The following is a 14,555-nucleotide window of genomic DNA, read 5'->3' on the forward strand; positions in this document are numbered from 1 at the left end:
GTCAAACCAACCAGTCAGTTTCTCTTTGAATAAATTGACTCTTTCACCCCCCAAAAACGACAACAGAGTAGAGACTAATTAAAGGATAGAGAAGCACATTCAATTCGTTTTGGGAGGAAGGAGGGTTTTGGGGAGGTGGGGAATTGCATGACCCAAATCTGAAGGTCACGTTTGAAAGTTAGGTGGTTGGATTGGTAGAGAATGAAGCCATGAGAGGAGGAGGAGGAGGAGGAACAGTGGAGGTGATGGTGGTGATCGCGAGTGGGGTGTCATCATTCTCATGGCTCTCTCTTATATTATCATCCGGCCATCACTACTATTGATACTACTGCTTCAATTCAAGGTCCTGAAGAACCAGATCTAGAATCCATTTAATTCCTTAGAAGTTGGAATCATCATCGAAAGACAGCGCGCTACCATGGAAGAAGGGATTAATGGGAGCTTGCCGTTAGATAAAGCTTAGCTAGCTAGGGTTGATACTAATTAATGCTTTGCCCCTGAAAAGTAGAAGAGTATTTATTAGGAAAGAAGATATTTGAATTTGTGAACGAAAATTCAAAGATTCAAATTTCAAAAGGTTTGACAGGGTCATTTGACACGTTGGAGAGGTTCCATCGTCCAAGGATTATCCTAATCCTACATAATAGGAGATTGTTGAGTGTAACTAAAACTCAAACTCTTGTACCTTGTATAGTTGTATTATTGTGTAACGCACCCTATCACATACGATGGGGCAAGCATTCAAATTCAAAATCAAATTCAGCTTCAATCTCTATCCACTTCCCAATCTCAGTTTGCTTCCTAATTTGGTATCAGTCGCCAAAGACCAACGTCATCTTGATCGAGTGACTTGACTTGTGCCTAAAATTGAGGAGTGGGGATGATGTGATTTTGTTACTGGGTGATCCATATTGGTATCGCTAATAACCAATCACATATGAGAGGACTCACTATCTATTGGAGTAGTTCGATTTGTTTACGAATAATGCCATGTAAATCGGGATGTAGTTCGATTACTGCTTTTAGTGTAGCATATCGTTTTTCTTTAATTTCCTTTTGGATCAAGTTATTATTTTATAATATAGCTCTTTGTAATCTCTTCAATTCATATAAATTCTATATTTCTATCTACCCATTCTCGGTTTCTCTATTTTCACAGGAGAGGATCTGGATTCAGAGAATTCTAATACTCCACTACTCTGCCCTCGTCCCTCTCTCAAAAAGTCATGGCTGAAGGAGGAATTCACAACAGTGGTGTTTCTGCCGTTCCCCCGCTTGAATTGCAGCAGCAGGGCAAACGGAAGAGAAACACATTTGCTATGATTTCTGCAATTTTAGCTTCAATGGTTTCTATTTTACTAGGCTACGGTACGTCTAACACTCCCTGTTTCTGTTTCTGGTTTTTGTTTCTGCTTTCTTCTCTAATTTCGTCTCTGCTTCTCCTTCTTCTTAATTCATTCATTCAGATACTGGTGTTATGAGCGGAGCCGCAATTTTCATCAAAGACGATCTAAAGATAAACGACACACAAATAGAAATTCTAGTCGGAATCATCAACGTCTGCTCCCTACTCGGCTCTGCCGTTGCTGGACGGATCTCCGATTGGATCGGTCGTCGCTACACCATCGTATTTGCTTCTGTAATCTTCTTCGCTGGAGCTTTACTTATGGGTCTAGCTCCAGATTTCGCATGGCTCATGGTGGGTCGAATTGTCGCCGGAGTCGGCGTCGGTTTTGCTCTCATGATTGCTCCGGTTTATACCGCTGAGATTGCTCCGGCGATTGCTCGAGGCTTTTTAACATCCTTCCCTGAAGTCTTCATCAACACCGGAGTCTTACTTGGCTACATCTCCAACTTCTCCTTCGCTGGTCTTCCCGTACACCTCAGTTGGCGACTCATGCTTGGAGTTGGAGGGATTCCTTCGTTGTTATTAGCATTTGGGATACTCATCGTGCCCGAGTCACCGCGCTGGCTCGTTTTACAGGGTCAACTCGGTAAGCTAGGCAAGTACTCATTAAGACATGTGATTCCAAGGAAGAAGCCGAGTTAAGACTCGTCGAGATCAAGACCGCCGTTGGCATACCGGAAAATTGTGTGGACGACGTAGTAACCGTACCCAAACACAACAGTGGTGAAGGTGTGTGGAAGGAGCTCCTACTCCGACCAACACCATCTGTTCGTCGTGTCTTAATCGCAGCCGTTGGTGTATTCTTCTTCCAGCAAGCGTCGGGGATAGATGCTGTAGTGTTGTACAGCCCACGCATCTTTCAGAAGGCCGGGATTAAGAAGAAGAATGATCTGCTGGGAGCGACTGTGGCCGTTGGATTTAGTAAGACAATTTTCGTCTTGGTGGCTACGTTTCTATTGGACAGGATCGGACGGCGGCCGCTGCTTCTTGCAAGTGTAGGAGGTATGATCGTGTCTCTGGTTGGATTAGCATCTAGTTTAATGGTGGTTGATCATTCGGAGAAGCAGCTTATGTGGGCCATAGTTTTGTGTGTGGTTATGACGTTATTGTTCGTAGCTTCGTTCTCGATTGGGTTTGGGCCCATTGCTTGGGTGTATGGTTCGGAGATATTCCCTGTACGGCTGCGGGCGCAGGGTGTGAGCATAGGTGTGGCGGTGAACAGGGTGACAAGTGGGGTTATAGGCATGACGTTCTTGTCACTATACAAGGCCATCACCATCGAAGGGACTTTTTTCATGTTCGCGGGAATAACCGGAATAGCGTGGACATTTTTCTACACATTCCTACCGGAGACGCAGGGGAAAACCTTAGAAGAAATGGATGGATTGTTTAGTACAAGTACGTTTAAGTGGAAATCATCCATGAAGAAGGATAATGATGTTGCAAAAAACCAAACTTAGTGTAATATGTAGTACTTGATTTGGAACTTTGAAGGGATTTTTATGAAGTTTGAGGGAATTCTTGAATTGATATAGTTTCATTTTCGCATTTGGTTCTGACTTTTCAAAGTCTTTATAGTCCACCATGAAATGGGATGATGGATAAGTTTTCCTATTCCAAAACCATCATGAACTGTGGAACAGTTCAGAATAATATAAATGACTTTGAATTATGTTTCTTTTTGCTTCTTTGCTAAAAGGTGTCAAATTGTGAACCTTGAATCTGACTATAAACTAGAGTAACATGTCCAGAACATAAATTTTTTTGCAGTGGAGTTCTAGCTTTAGTATGCATCAGGATTGTTTGAAGTGGATTATGCTGAATGATTTCAATTTCAATTCTTTCTCACTTTCTAAATTTCCCTAATGCACCATTGCTTAGCTTGGATTTGGGTGGGTAAGTAGAGAAATCTGGATTGTTTTAGTGCACAAGCTCCATTGAATACTTTTGGGCATATAATTAATCTTTTCTTGTTCTCTTTGGTTATGTTGTATAGGATGTGGAACTGAAATAATTGTTTCCCTAAAGTTTGAGGTTTTTATCCTTTGGATATTTGGCTATCAGGTTGTAACCAGGGCTTGTTCTCTTTGGTTATGTTGTATCCTTTGGTTTGGTTTAAATTTGGGCCAAGTTTTAGTATAGTTGGGTTGGGTCTTAGTTTTTGGGTTTCATTGTTTTAATGGGCTGTGAAATGTAAAGCCCAAAGGTGGAGTTTTAAGGAGGGTGCACAAAAATTATTATCTTATCCTAAGTTGAGTAAGTTTAAGAAATTTAGAGTCCTTAGTAAGTTAGTGGTCTAGTTAGGAAAGTCTTAGTAGTTGAGTCAATATAGGAGATTTTATTTTTGTGTCTATGAATAATCAATGTAACCAACCCCCCATCCACGATTAAGGGTGTCAATTTGGGACTAGAATCGGGAACCGTCTCGCTAAAATCCAGTACTGGATTGTTCCATTAATAAACGAGACAGTAAGGGGATTTGAGGAGTGACTGCATTCAGATTGAAAGAGCTAAAAGAGCCAAGGGTAGGCCCAAAATGAGACTAGGATAACTGATGAGGAAAGACATGCCTAGCTTAGGACTTGTAACAAGTATGGCTTTGAATAGAGCTAATTGGAGAAAAAGGATCCATTTAGTTGGGGTAAAGGTTGAGTTGAGTTATTTCCCCATAAAGTTTCTACTCATATGAGATCTACATTTTTCTTGGTAATTATGTATCTTTTTCTTTTATAACCCTTTTGGGCAAAAGGTTTTGTGATCTGCATTGACAACAAAACCTTACGTGGTCTGCAGACTTAGTTGTGCCATGTGACTGGATGATGTGACAATTCTGCCTGGTGGATATCTAGGGAATGATCTGGATTGTCTGTGTGTGTTAAATTTCAGCCTCAAATTCAATTATTTACCCTCCCATGTAATGGCAAACCACCATTTTGGTAGTCCCAAAATTTTCAATGCTTTGTTTTGCCACTTGGAAAACTACATTCAAGCTGAAACTTGACATGGGAGCAGAAAATCTTGGGGTCCGTCTCTCCATAATATTTGAGCCCCATCCAAGCTGCCACATAGCAAATGTGTGCAGACCACATAAGGATACATGGTCTGAACAAAACCTCCACCCTTCTTTTTTCAACTTAGGTTTTGAGTTGCAGTAGGAAATATAATACACTCATTGAGGATGTGAAAGTGCATTTGAAGAGGTTGGGTTGAGGACTCAACATCTGTTGCTTTTAATCTTGTCACCAACCAAGATATTTTTTTAAGGATAGTTCTGGAAACTGGTTTTTGTATGGAGAAATCTGTGCATTTGAATTGCATAGAAAAGCTCTTTTACTCAGATGGGAGCATCTAAAAGAATTGAGAACTGCAAAATGTGGTCTGTGGGAGAAGAATTTTTGTAGGTTTAGGCTCCGTTTAGTTAGATCTGAAGTGAATACTAACATTTTGATTGGTAAAGTAAATTGTAATGAAATAAATGGAAGTGATTGGGTGGAAATAGTCAACAAAAATGTAAGCAGAAGGGAATCCATTGGGCTCTGTTCTGGAATGTTGATCTCTACTTGAGACTATTTCTATCAATTATTGTCTCCAACTGTTTCTTTGGCTTCCAACGGATGCAGCAAAGTTGGATATATGTGCATTGGCATGAGACTGGTTGGAACAGTTTCTGCTTCCTGCCAGTGCAGGAAAATTTTAATGAAATAGACAACAAAAATGAGAATAGTCCCATAGAAGCATGTCTCATAATACTGAGCAAAATGGGCAAGGAAAAATTGTGCAACAAGAATTTGGTAACCTTCAACATTTTTCTCCTTCCTCAGCAGCCAGCTGTATTAGTTATTGCTTGCAGCAGTTGAAGATTTAAAAGGTTCTGTAAGATCTATGCATAATCAGATGTAGGTTGATATCCAGTTGACCACTGTGATTCGAGGTTTACCCATCAATTGAGGGTCTGGCATTAAGAAGAGAGAGGAGGGGAGAGGGGGGGGGGGGGAGAGACCAATTTATCTTGCTTTAAAATCACAGCCATCTGAATTGTAGGGCTCATTTACAGAGGATGTTTGCTGGGTTATGCCTTGTTTTTGGGGTCGGATCCCTCTACTGCCAAGCTGCCTGTACTGCACCATGCGCTTTAGACACAGCACGTGGTGAAAAGACTGCCCTACCCCTGCCCGAGCATCTTGCTCGAGCAGGGGTAAGGTTAGCTAGCTAGGGTTGATACTAATTAATGCGTTGCGCTGACCTGAAAGTGGAGGAGGATGTATGTTAGAAGTATTAATTAAGAAATTAAGAAGATATTTGAATTATCAAGCACAGGTACTGTTTTACATTCCATTCACATTAATGGACGAGGTTGGTTTCCTATTTTGTAGAGATATTACAGTTGGGTCTGTCTCTCCAAGGGATAGATTGAGTCTTAGACATTATGATTAAATTTGACTTTGAAATACCGCAAACGGTTATGAGGAGTTACAGACATTATGTCTATATTTGACTTTGAAATACAGCAAACGGTTAGGAGGAGGAGTTATAGACATTATGAAGGTAAACGATAGAGTTTGTGAGGAACTTCGCTTGCCCTTGAAGATGGGTTTGCGTTGATCTTTATAGACTTGTATTTTGAATTTGAAAATGAGTTTGTTACAAACGGATAACCAGAGTTGGTTATGGATAAGTTTACAACAGCTAGATAGACCTAATTGGACTTTTGAATTTGAATTACAAATTACATATCTGTTTCCTTAACAATCACTATATTTAGACATTATCTTTATCTCTTTGTTTTTTGGTAAATAAGTACGAATTTATTAGGATAAAACATGCAAGCTCATGGCAGGGAGAATGAACACATCTCAAGCAGCCATGGAATGGAAATGGGCCAATCAATAGTGCATGTTAATGACAGTGCCCTCCTAGCCAAGGAGTCAGCCACGCTGTTAATCTCCCGTGGAATACAAATAAAACTACAAGATACAAAGAAAGAAGATAACTGTGCTTTTGTTAATGGGTGATCCATATTGGTATCGGTAATCACCTATCACAGATGAGAAGACTCACATCTATTGTAAGAGATTTGTTTACTAATAATGCCATGTAAATTGGGATCTAGTTGGATTTCTATTTTTAGTGTAGCATAGTACTACTTATTGATCGATCCAAGCATGAAATGGATTCAGAGAATTCTATTACTCCTCTTCTCTGCCCTTGTCCCTCTCTCAAAAAGTTTGAGAGCTGAAAGACATGGGTGAAGGAGGAGTTCTCAACAGTGGCGTTTCTGCCGTGCCCCCACTTGAATTGCAGCAGCAGGGCAAACGGAAGAGTAACACATATTCTATGGTTTCTGCAATTTTAGCTTCAACGGTTTCTATTTTACTAGGCTACGGTACGTCTAACACTCCCTGTTTCTGTTTCTGGTTTTTGTTTCTGCTTTCTTCTCTAATTTCTGTCTCTGCTTCTCCTTCCTCTTAATTCATTCTTAATTCATTCATTCATTCATTCATTCATTCATTCATTCATTCAGATACTGGTGTTATGAGCGGAGCCGCAATTTTCATCAAAGAAGATCTAAAGATATCCGACCCACAAATAGAAATTCTAGTCGGAATCATCAACATCTGCTCCCTACTCGGCTCTGCCTTTGCTGGACGGATCTCCGATTGGATCGGTCGTCGCTACACCATCGTCTTTGCTTCTGTAATCTTCTTCGCTGGAGCTATATTTATGGGTCTAGCTCCAAATTTCGGATGGCTCTTGGTGGGTCGAATTGTCGCCGGAATCGGCGTCGGTTTTGCTCTCATGATCGCTCCGGTTTATACCGCTGAGATTGCTCCGGCGACTGCTCGAGGCTTTTTAACATCCTTCCCTGAAGTCTTCATCAATTCCGGAGTCTTACTTGGCTACGTCTCCAACATCGCCTTCGCTGGTCTTCCCGCAAACCTCAGTTGGCGACTCATGCTTGGAGTTGGAGGGATTCCTTCGTTGTTATTAGCATTTGGGATACTCGTCATGCCCGAGTCACCGCGTTGGCTCGTTTTACAGGGTCAACTCGGTAAAGCTAGGCAAGTACTCATTAAAACATGTGATTCCAAGGAAGAAGCCGAGTTAAGACTCGCCGAGATCAAGACCGCCGTTGGAATATCAAAAAATATTGTGGACGACGTAGTAACCGTACCCAAACACAACAATGGTGAAGGTGTATGGAAGGAACTCCTCCGACCAACACCATCTGTTCGTCGTGTCTTAATCATATCCGTTAGTTTATTCTTCTTCGCGCAAGCATCAGGGATAGATGCTTTAGTGTTGTACAGCCCACGCATCTTTCAGCAGGCCGGGATTAAGAAAAAGAGTGATATGTTGGGAGCGACTGTGGCCGTTGGAATTTGTAAGACAATGTTCGTCTTGGTGGCTACGTTTCTAGTGGACAGGATCGGACGGCGGCCGCTGCTTCTTACAAGTGTAGGAGGTGTGATCGTGTGTTTGTTGGGATTAGCATCTGCTTTAATGGTGGTTGATCATTCGGAGAAGCCGCCTATGTGGGCCATAGTTTTGTGTGTGGCTATGACGTTGTTGTTCGTAGCTTCATTCTCGATAGGGTTTGGGCCCATTCCTTGGGTGTATGGTTCGGAGATATTACCTGTACGGCTGCGGGCGCAGGGTGTGAGCATAGGTGTGGCGGCGAACAGATTGATGAGTGGGCTTTTAGGCATGACGTTCTTGTCACTGTACAAGGCCCTCACCATCGAAGGGACATTTTTTATGTTCGCAGGGATAACCGCAGGAGCATGGATGTTTTTCTACGCATCCCTACCAGAGACGCGGGGGAAAACCTTAGAAGAAATGGAAGGATTGTTTAGTACGAGTATGTTTAAGTGGAAAAAGTCCATGAAGAAGGATAATGATGTTGCAGAAAACCAAAATTAATGTAATATACAGTACTTAATTTGGAAACTTGAAGGGATATTTTCTAAGTTTGAGGGAATTCTTAATTATGGCTGCTTGTTCTACCGGATTTTTATCCTTTGTTGTTATAGCACGGTGCTGTAGCGCATCGTGCGGTGCAGCAGAGGCCATGTGCACCATGTGGGGCTTGTTGTGCCACATGGCCTCTGCTGCACCGCACGATGTGCTACAGCGCCGTGCTGTAACAACAGGGGATGTGGTTTCCTGTTCTACCCCACCAAAAAAAAAAAAAAATGATGGCTTGTTGCGATATGATTCCCGTATGTAATTCTCAATTAATCATGCTGATTTAAGCAGATCGGTGTACCCTTGGTTCTTTTCACCCTTTCAAGGAGTGTGTTAGTCATTTTGTGTGTGGCTGTGTTCGGGTGCAGGTACATGCCACACTGCGTGACCGATTAGTGTTCTTTATTGATTCCGAATAATTATTAAGAGGCCATAGGGGCCGACGGCCTGTAAGAATCGTCCTACCTTGCCAGAAAAATTTTTAGGGCTATATATGTATTTTTATAGAAATTAAAATATATGGTTGCATTATAAATTTGTAATGACAGTTTTTCCCAGTAATACAATCTTAGAAAAGTGGACTATAACCCTATTATCCGTTCTAAAAACTGGTTTTTGTATGGAGAAATCTCTGCATTTGAATTGTATAAAAAATCTCTTTTACTCAAAAATATTTTTTTTTTTTGATGAGGATCTTTTACTCAAATGGGAGCATCTAAAAGAATTGAGGACCATGGGAGAAGAATTTTACATTTTGATTGCTAAAATAAATGGATGTGATTGAGTGGAAATAGTCAACAAACATGTCAGCAGAAGGGAATCCGCTGGGCTCTGTTCTTTTCAAATAGTCATCCTTTGAAAGGAAACATCCACTATTCTCCCTTTTTTTTAATAATAATAATAAAGAAAAAATATAGAGACACCCCCCTCAACTATGGCCTATCTTCATTTACACCCCCTCATCTTTAAAATCTTGGTCCAAATGGGAAAGAACCTATTTTTTAAACTCAATAAAGAAATCTGATGCTGTTGGGTTTGAATCACATCTTGATCCAAATTAGTTTAAGGGAAAAAAAAGTTTAAATGAATGGAAAAATATCCCAACCTGGCACCTGCACCTACGCAGACACAAAGGGAGGTGAGATGACTGCCCACTCCATGAATGTGAAAATCCTGCACCCTGTTGATGCTTTCGTATGCATTGTGGTCAGCTCCCATGCTGATGCATGGGTCATGCTGATGGGCAGAGAACCCTCTCCCTTAAATTAATTTACATGGTATAAATTTATTATATTTAATGCATATAAAAGTTCGATAGTATACTGATCCTAATCAATTTTAATTGATATAAAACTGATAACTTATCATTTCAAAATTAAAACTGCACTATTTAATAAACAATTTTCACTTAGGGCCCGTTTGGTAACACTTATGTTTCTTGTTTTTGGTGTTTTTCTGTGCTACTGTCACAGAAAAACGGAATAGTAGCACAGCAAAACAGAATCTACCGTTTGGGTGCATCGATCTGTTTTTATGTGCCAGTGAAACAGACTGGGTAAAAAAAAAAAAAACACAAAAACACGTTTTGACGAAACAAGGAAAACCTTGGCACCGCTTGATATCCTTACCAGGTGTTTCTGGTTTGGAAATGTGTTGGGAACACCCAAACATTTTTTTGTTTCTCAGCATAGTTTTTTTTCATTTTCTTTGCTGAGAAACCATTTTTTACCCGTTTGGTAAACCTGCTCTGGAAACATTTCCAGAAGACAATTGGAACACCGTTGGTGCTTGATAAAATCTGTTTCTGGGAACATGTAATGTGACCAACTTTTATAATATTTGTCTTGAATAATGTACTTTAGATAATAAATGTTAAAATAAACATTGTAATTAAAATATCTTTCATATTTGATATTAATTACGATAATGCCATTTCTTTGTCAATTATACCAAAAAAAGACTTGTCAAATCCTTTTCTTACCAACCTTAGCATAACATTAAAATATCTCATTAACATAACCAAAGTAAGTATAAAAATATGTCAAATTTTAAAGATGCCATTAAAATTGGGTTCTTGTGTGGATTAGTAGCATAACTGACTATGCTATGAACAGTTGAATAAAGAAGGCCTTGGTGGACTCGAACCACCATCCTCTTGGAACATGCTCATGTTCCAAGTGCTCTACCAATTTGAGCTAAAGACCCATCAAATAGTACTTTATCAGTGGAGCCACTAAAGTCATGCTTATTTACAACTTTTAGATCGGTGCATGTCAAAAATCGATTCACACCATTCAAAACCATACCAAAATGACTGTTTGACACCCCTATGTAACAACAGGGTTCCCTAACCACCTTGAGCAATCAGAGATTACTTTCATAAATAATAGCAGAGCTGAATGTTGAGCCGGATTAGCAAAACCAGAGCCAGGATGGGTAGCCTCTAATTGGTGCAAAAAACCTAACAGTCTCCTCCATAGCTACTACCCCTTTAAGCTGTTGTGGACTCTCTTTTTCATTGCTCCCATTATCTACAAAGCCAAAAGAATAAAGAGAAGGAAAGGCATGCCACTGCTCTCATCCTAATACAAGCTATTTAAAAGAAGAAAACCCAACTAGTAAACTTGGAAACAAACTTTAACAGGGAAAAAACATCCTAAGATTCCTAACCAACTCTAACACTTGCAAATATATTGAAGGTCATGATAACAAGGTTGAAGGTCTAAAGATCTCCAAAAAAATGATAGAAATTGAATGGCAACAAAAAGTAAATAAAAAAGAAGGTAGGTAAAACCAAAATTTTGTAATGCCAATGATATCCTTTGGAAACTTCCCCATTCAAGATGAATTGACCGGCGCTGCAACCTCCTCTTTCAACCTCCTTTACACGATTCTTCTTCTCAAGGGTTGTTCTTCTTGGACCGATAGTTCTTCCCCTTTCTTGCCCTTTTCGATTCTACAATTGGAATGGGTTTTCCATCTTCTTCTTCTTCTAACCCCTTTCTCTTCTTCACTTCGTATTTCTTCTCCCATCTGAAGCCTGAAACCATCGTGACCAAGACCCCAGTTTCCGCCATCATCTACATCCTCCCCCCTCTTCATCTTCGTTGAACAAAACCCCCAAATCCTGATCCCCTTTTTTTCATCAATTTATTAACCTATTTTAAACCCTCCACCTCACAACACCACAAATCCCATCATCTCTTTGACCTTCCATTCCCTCCACCGATCGAATCCCTTTTTCTCTCCATTAAAACCCAATTCTGGATGACGATGTTCAACAAACCCAGAAAGCAGAGTAGCCACTGGTGTCACGCCCCCATCCCAACAAGGGATAAAATACATTATAAGGGGTGACTAGGACAACGCTTGTCATCCTACTAAGCTGCCAGGATCACTGACACAGTGTCCCAACGCACAGTCATAACTAATATTAAAACAATATAATATCAGAGTGCGGAAAGGGAAATATTACATTCCAAATGATCAGTAGTTTTGCGGAAGCGTATAAAATCAATAGTTACAAGATGATCAAAGCCTAGATGATAAATACTGTAGATAATCCATTTTTCATTACCATCTAATAATGATTAACAAGGGTATAACAGTAAATGTTTTTACATGGGCCTACGCCCTAAAATAAACAAAAGGGGAACAAGTCCCTAGAATTCTCACGGCCCGTAGGCGCAATCGTCACAAGGACACCCGTTGCCATGTTCCTCTAACATAGCTTCCGGCTCCTCCGTACCTGCATCATAATCTAAAAATTGTGTACACGAGGGGGTTAGCTCTCCACTGAGCCAGTGAGGGGATGGGGATGCACAAACACACAATTCACATAGTCCAATGATGCATGCATATGTTAAGTAAATTTTCCACCTAACATCACAACTAAGTCAATGGCATATGCTACTGTGACAACTCGGGAGACACTGTGGGTCACTTAACTTATCGCCACAATGAAACCTCAATTGTCACCTGGGACCTACGCCGATCGAAGCCTCCAAGACCACTCGGTGGCGGACCCACGATAACCAATACTACCATGATGGCCTCTCCCACCTCCACGAATCCGGTGTGTCGATTACCCAACACCTAAACCCCTGTTGGTAAGGGTCGTAGCATAAGGGTGTAAAATCCTAGCCACGACTACATGCAAGTCCTATCGTCCCGAGAGGTAATCCGGGCGCATCAACTTTTTATCTGTTTAGTGCCGGTTACCAAGACGCACGGCGCATACAGATTCAACATGACATTCAACATAATTTCTTCATAAATATATATAGTATCCGGGGTTTCGGCACCGGCACCCACCGGCACCGAGACCCATCAAAGTAAAGCATCTCCAATTAACATCATAACATTCATATATAAAAGTATGCAATATGCACAAGCATGCTTAATAATTTATAATGGTGACATAATATACAATGCAATAATAATAATATTAAGCCCAAACAACCAAACCCACTCACAACGTATACGCCAAGCACCAAGATTATCAGTTGTCGCCTCGATCAAGCAATAAGCCACAAGATGAATATATTAACCTAAACAAAGAGTGAAATAAGGTTAAATGAGCGAAGGGAAAGGATCCCCAAAAGGTCTTCCATAATCACTTAAGTATAAGGTTTTAGAAACAAAGTGGTTGTAGGAGTGGTTTCATGCCCAAATTCTGCAATCACATGCAAATCCTAGGAAACCAGGGGTTCAGGACAGTTTTAGTCAAGGTCGGTTGCAGATGTGGTTTCAAAGCGAAACCGAGTGTAAATCCTAGGAAACCGGGGGTTCGGAGACGTTTTAGTCAAGGTCGGTTGCGAGATGTGGTTTAAAACTCGAACCCGAGTGTAAATCCTAGGAAACCAGGGGTTCGGAGACGTTTTAGTCAAGGTCGGTTGCAGATGTGGTTTAAAACTGAAACCGCCCATAAATCCGAGCTTCACAGGGGCCTTCTCAGGGAGGTAATTTCAGGGTGGTTTCTTGCTGGTCTGAAACCACATGTAAATCCTAGCTAACCAGGGGCTTAGGAAGGTCTCTGCCAAGGGTGGTTGCAGGTGTGGTTTCTCAGGTCTGAAACCACATGTAAATCCTAGCTAACCAGGGGCTTAGGAAGGTCTCTGCAAAGGGTGGTTGCAGGTGTGGTTTCTCAGGTCTGAAACCACATGTAAAACCACATACCTGTAGAACCGAAAATTAAAAGGTTTCTCACTAGGGATTCATTTTCCAAGAGGTTTAAAGGTAGGGAGGCTTCAAGAAAGCTTCCTCCTAGGTCCATTAGGGTTTTAAGACCTCATTAGGTCCATGTAATCCCATGGATTTAAGAGGAAAAACAAAGAGAACCTAAATTAGGACATAATAGGGTAGAAACCTTAAATTTCTTAAATGGAAAGAGATTACTTAGGCTTAGGGCTTGTAATGGAGTGAAATAACTCCACCACAGTCTAGGTTTAGAGGTTCCATCGATTCCTTGGGTTCCAAGAGAACCCTAGGTCGAATCTCTCCCATTTCCCAAACCTCAAAACTCAAAATAGATGAAGAGATGTGGGTTTCAATGGCTTACCTTCTCCAATGTAGAAAAGCTCTACGTAGAGGGCTCCACAAGGTGAGGTTCCAAGCCTTCAACTAAGCTTTTCCATTCCTCCTTCTCCTTTTCTCCTTCCTTCTTTCTTCTTTCCTTCTTTCTTCTTTCTTCTTTCTCCTTTCTCTCCTCTTTCTCTCCTCCACGATTTAGGTTAGATGGGAGAAGAAATGAAAATGAATGCTTCTCCCCCCCCTTGTCTTATTTATAGAAAATGGGCTTGGGTCCTTTAAGTTAAATGGGTCAAATAGCTAAATAGGTACTTTAAGTTAAATGGGTCAAATAGCTAAATGGGTGGATCCAAGATAAATGGGTCAAGAGGGCTTAATGGGTTGACCCATGGTCTTATTTAGGGTACAGGAATGGGTTAACCCATCTTTGGGTCAAATAGAGTCAAATGGACCCTCAAGTTGAATGGGCCTCTTAACTAAATGGGTCTGCCCACAGGTTTCAAATAGAAAAGAACCCACTTAGGGATGGGTCCATCCACCATGGGATTATAAGCCCATCACACGCTCCCTTAAATAAGTGGAACCCACAAATAGAATATTCCCAACTCAACTAAAATAGCCCGGGCGGTCTAAATCTTGACCCGCACTTCGA

General features: G+C 40.9%; 2 protein-coding genes and 1 pseudogene across 2 annotated transcripts in view; all 3 read left to right on the forward strand.

The window, feature by feature from the left end:
* The first annotated feature begins 322 nt into the window (after window positions 1-322).
* Window positions 323-14,555, forward strand: part of LOC122658567 — an 86,181-nt gene continuing 71,948 nt past the window's right edge. The window contains exon 1 of the mRNA XM_043853580.1: window positions 323-369. The gene's annotated coding sequence lies outside the window, so the exon portion shown is untranslated. The remainder of the gene's footprint in view (window positions 370-14,555) is intronic.
* On the forward strand, window positions 1,296-2,868 carry LOC122658315 (annotated as a pseudogene).
* LOC122658316 (polyol transporter 5-like) lies at window positions 6,650-8,329 on the forward strand. Its single transcript, XM_043853238.1, has 2 exons — window positions 6,650-6,791; window positions 6,930-8,329. The coding sequence occupies exons 1-2, from the start codon at window positions 6,650-6,652 to the stop codon at window positions 8,327-8,329; spliced, it is 1,542 nt and encodes a 513-aa protein (XP_043709173.1).

This window comes from Telopea speciosissima, chromosome 4 (genome assembly GCF_018873765.1).
Source record: "Telopea speciosissima isolate NSW1024214 ecotype Mountain lineage chromosome 4, Tspe_v1, whole genome shotgun sequence".
Taxonomy (NCBI): domain Eukaryota; kingdom Viridiplantae; phylum Streptophyta; class Magnoliopsida; order Proteales; family Proteaceae; genus Telopea; species Telopea speciosissima.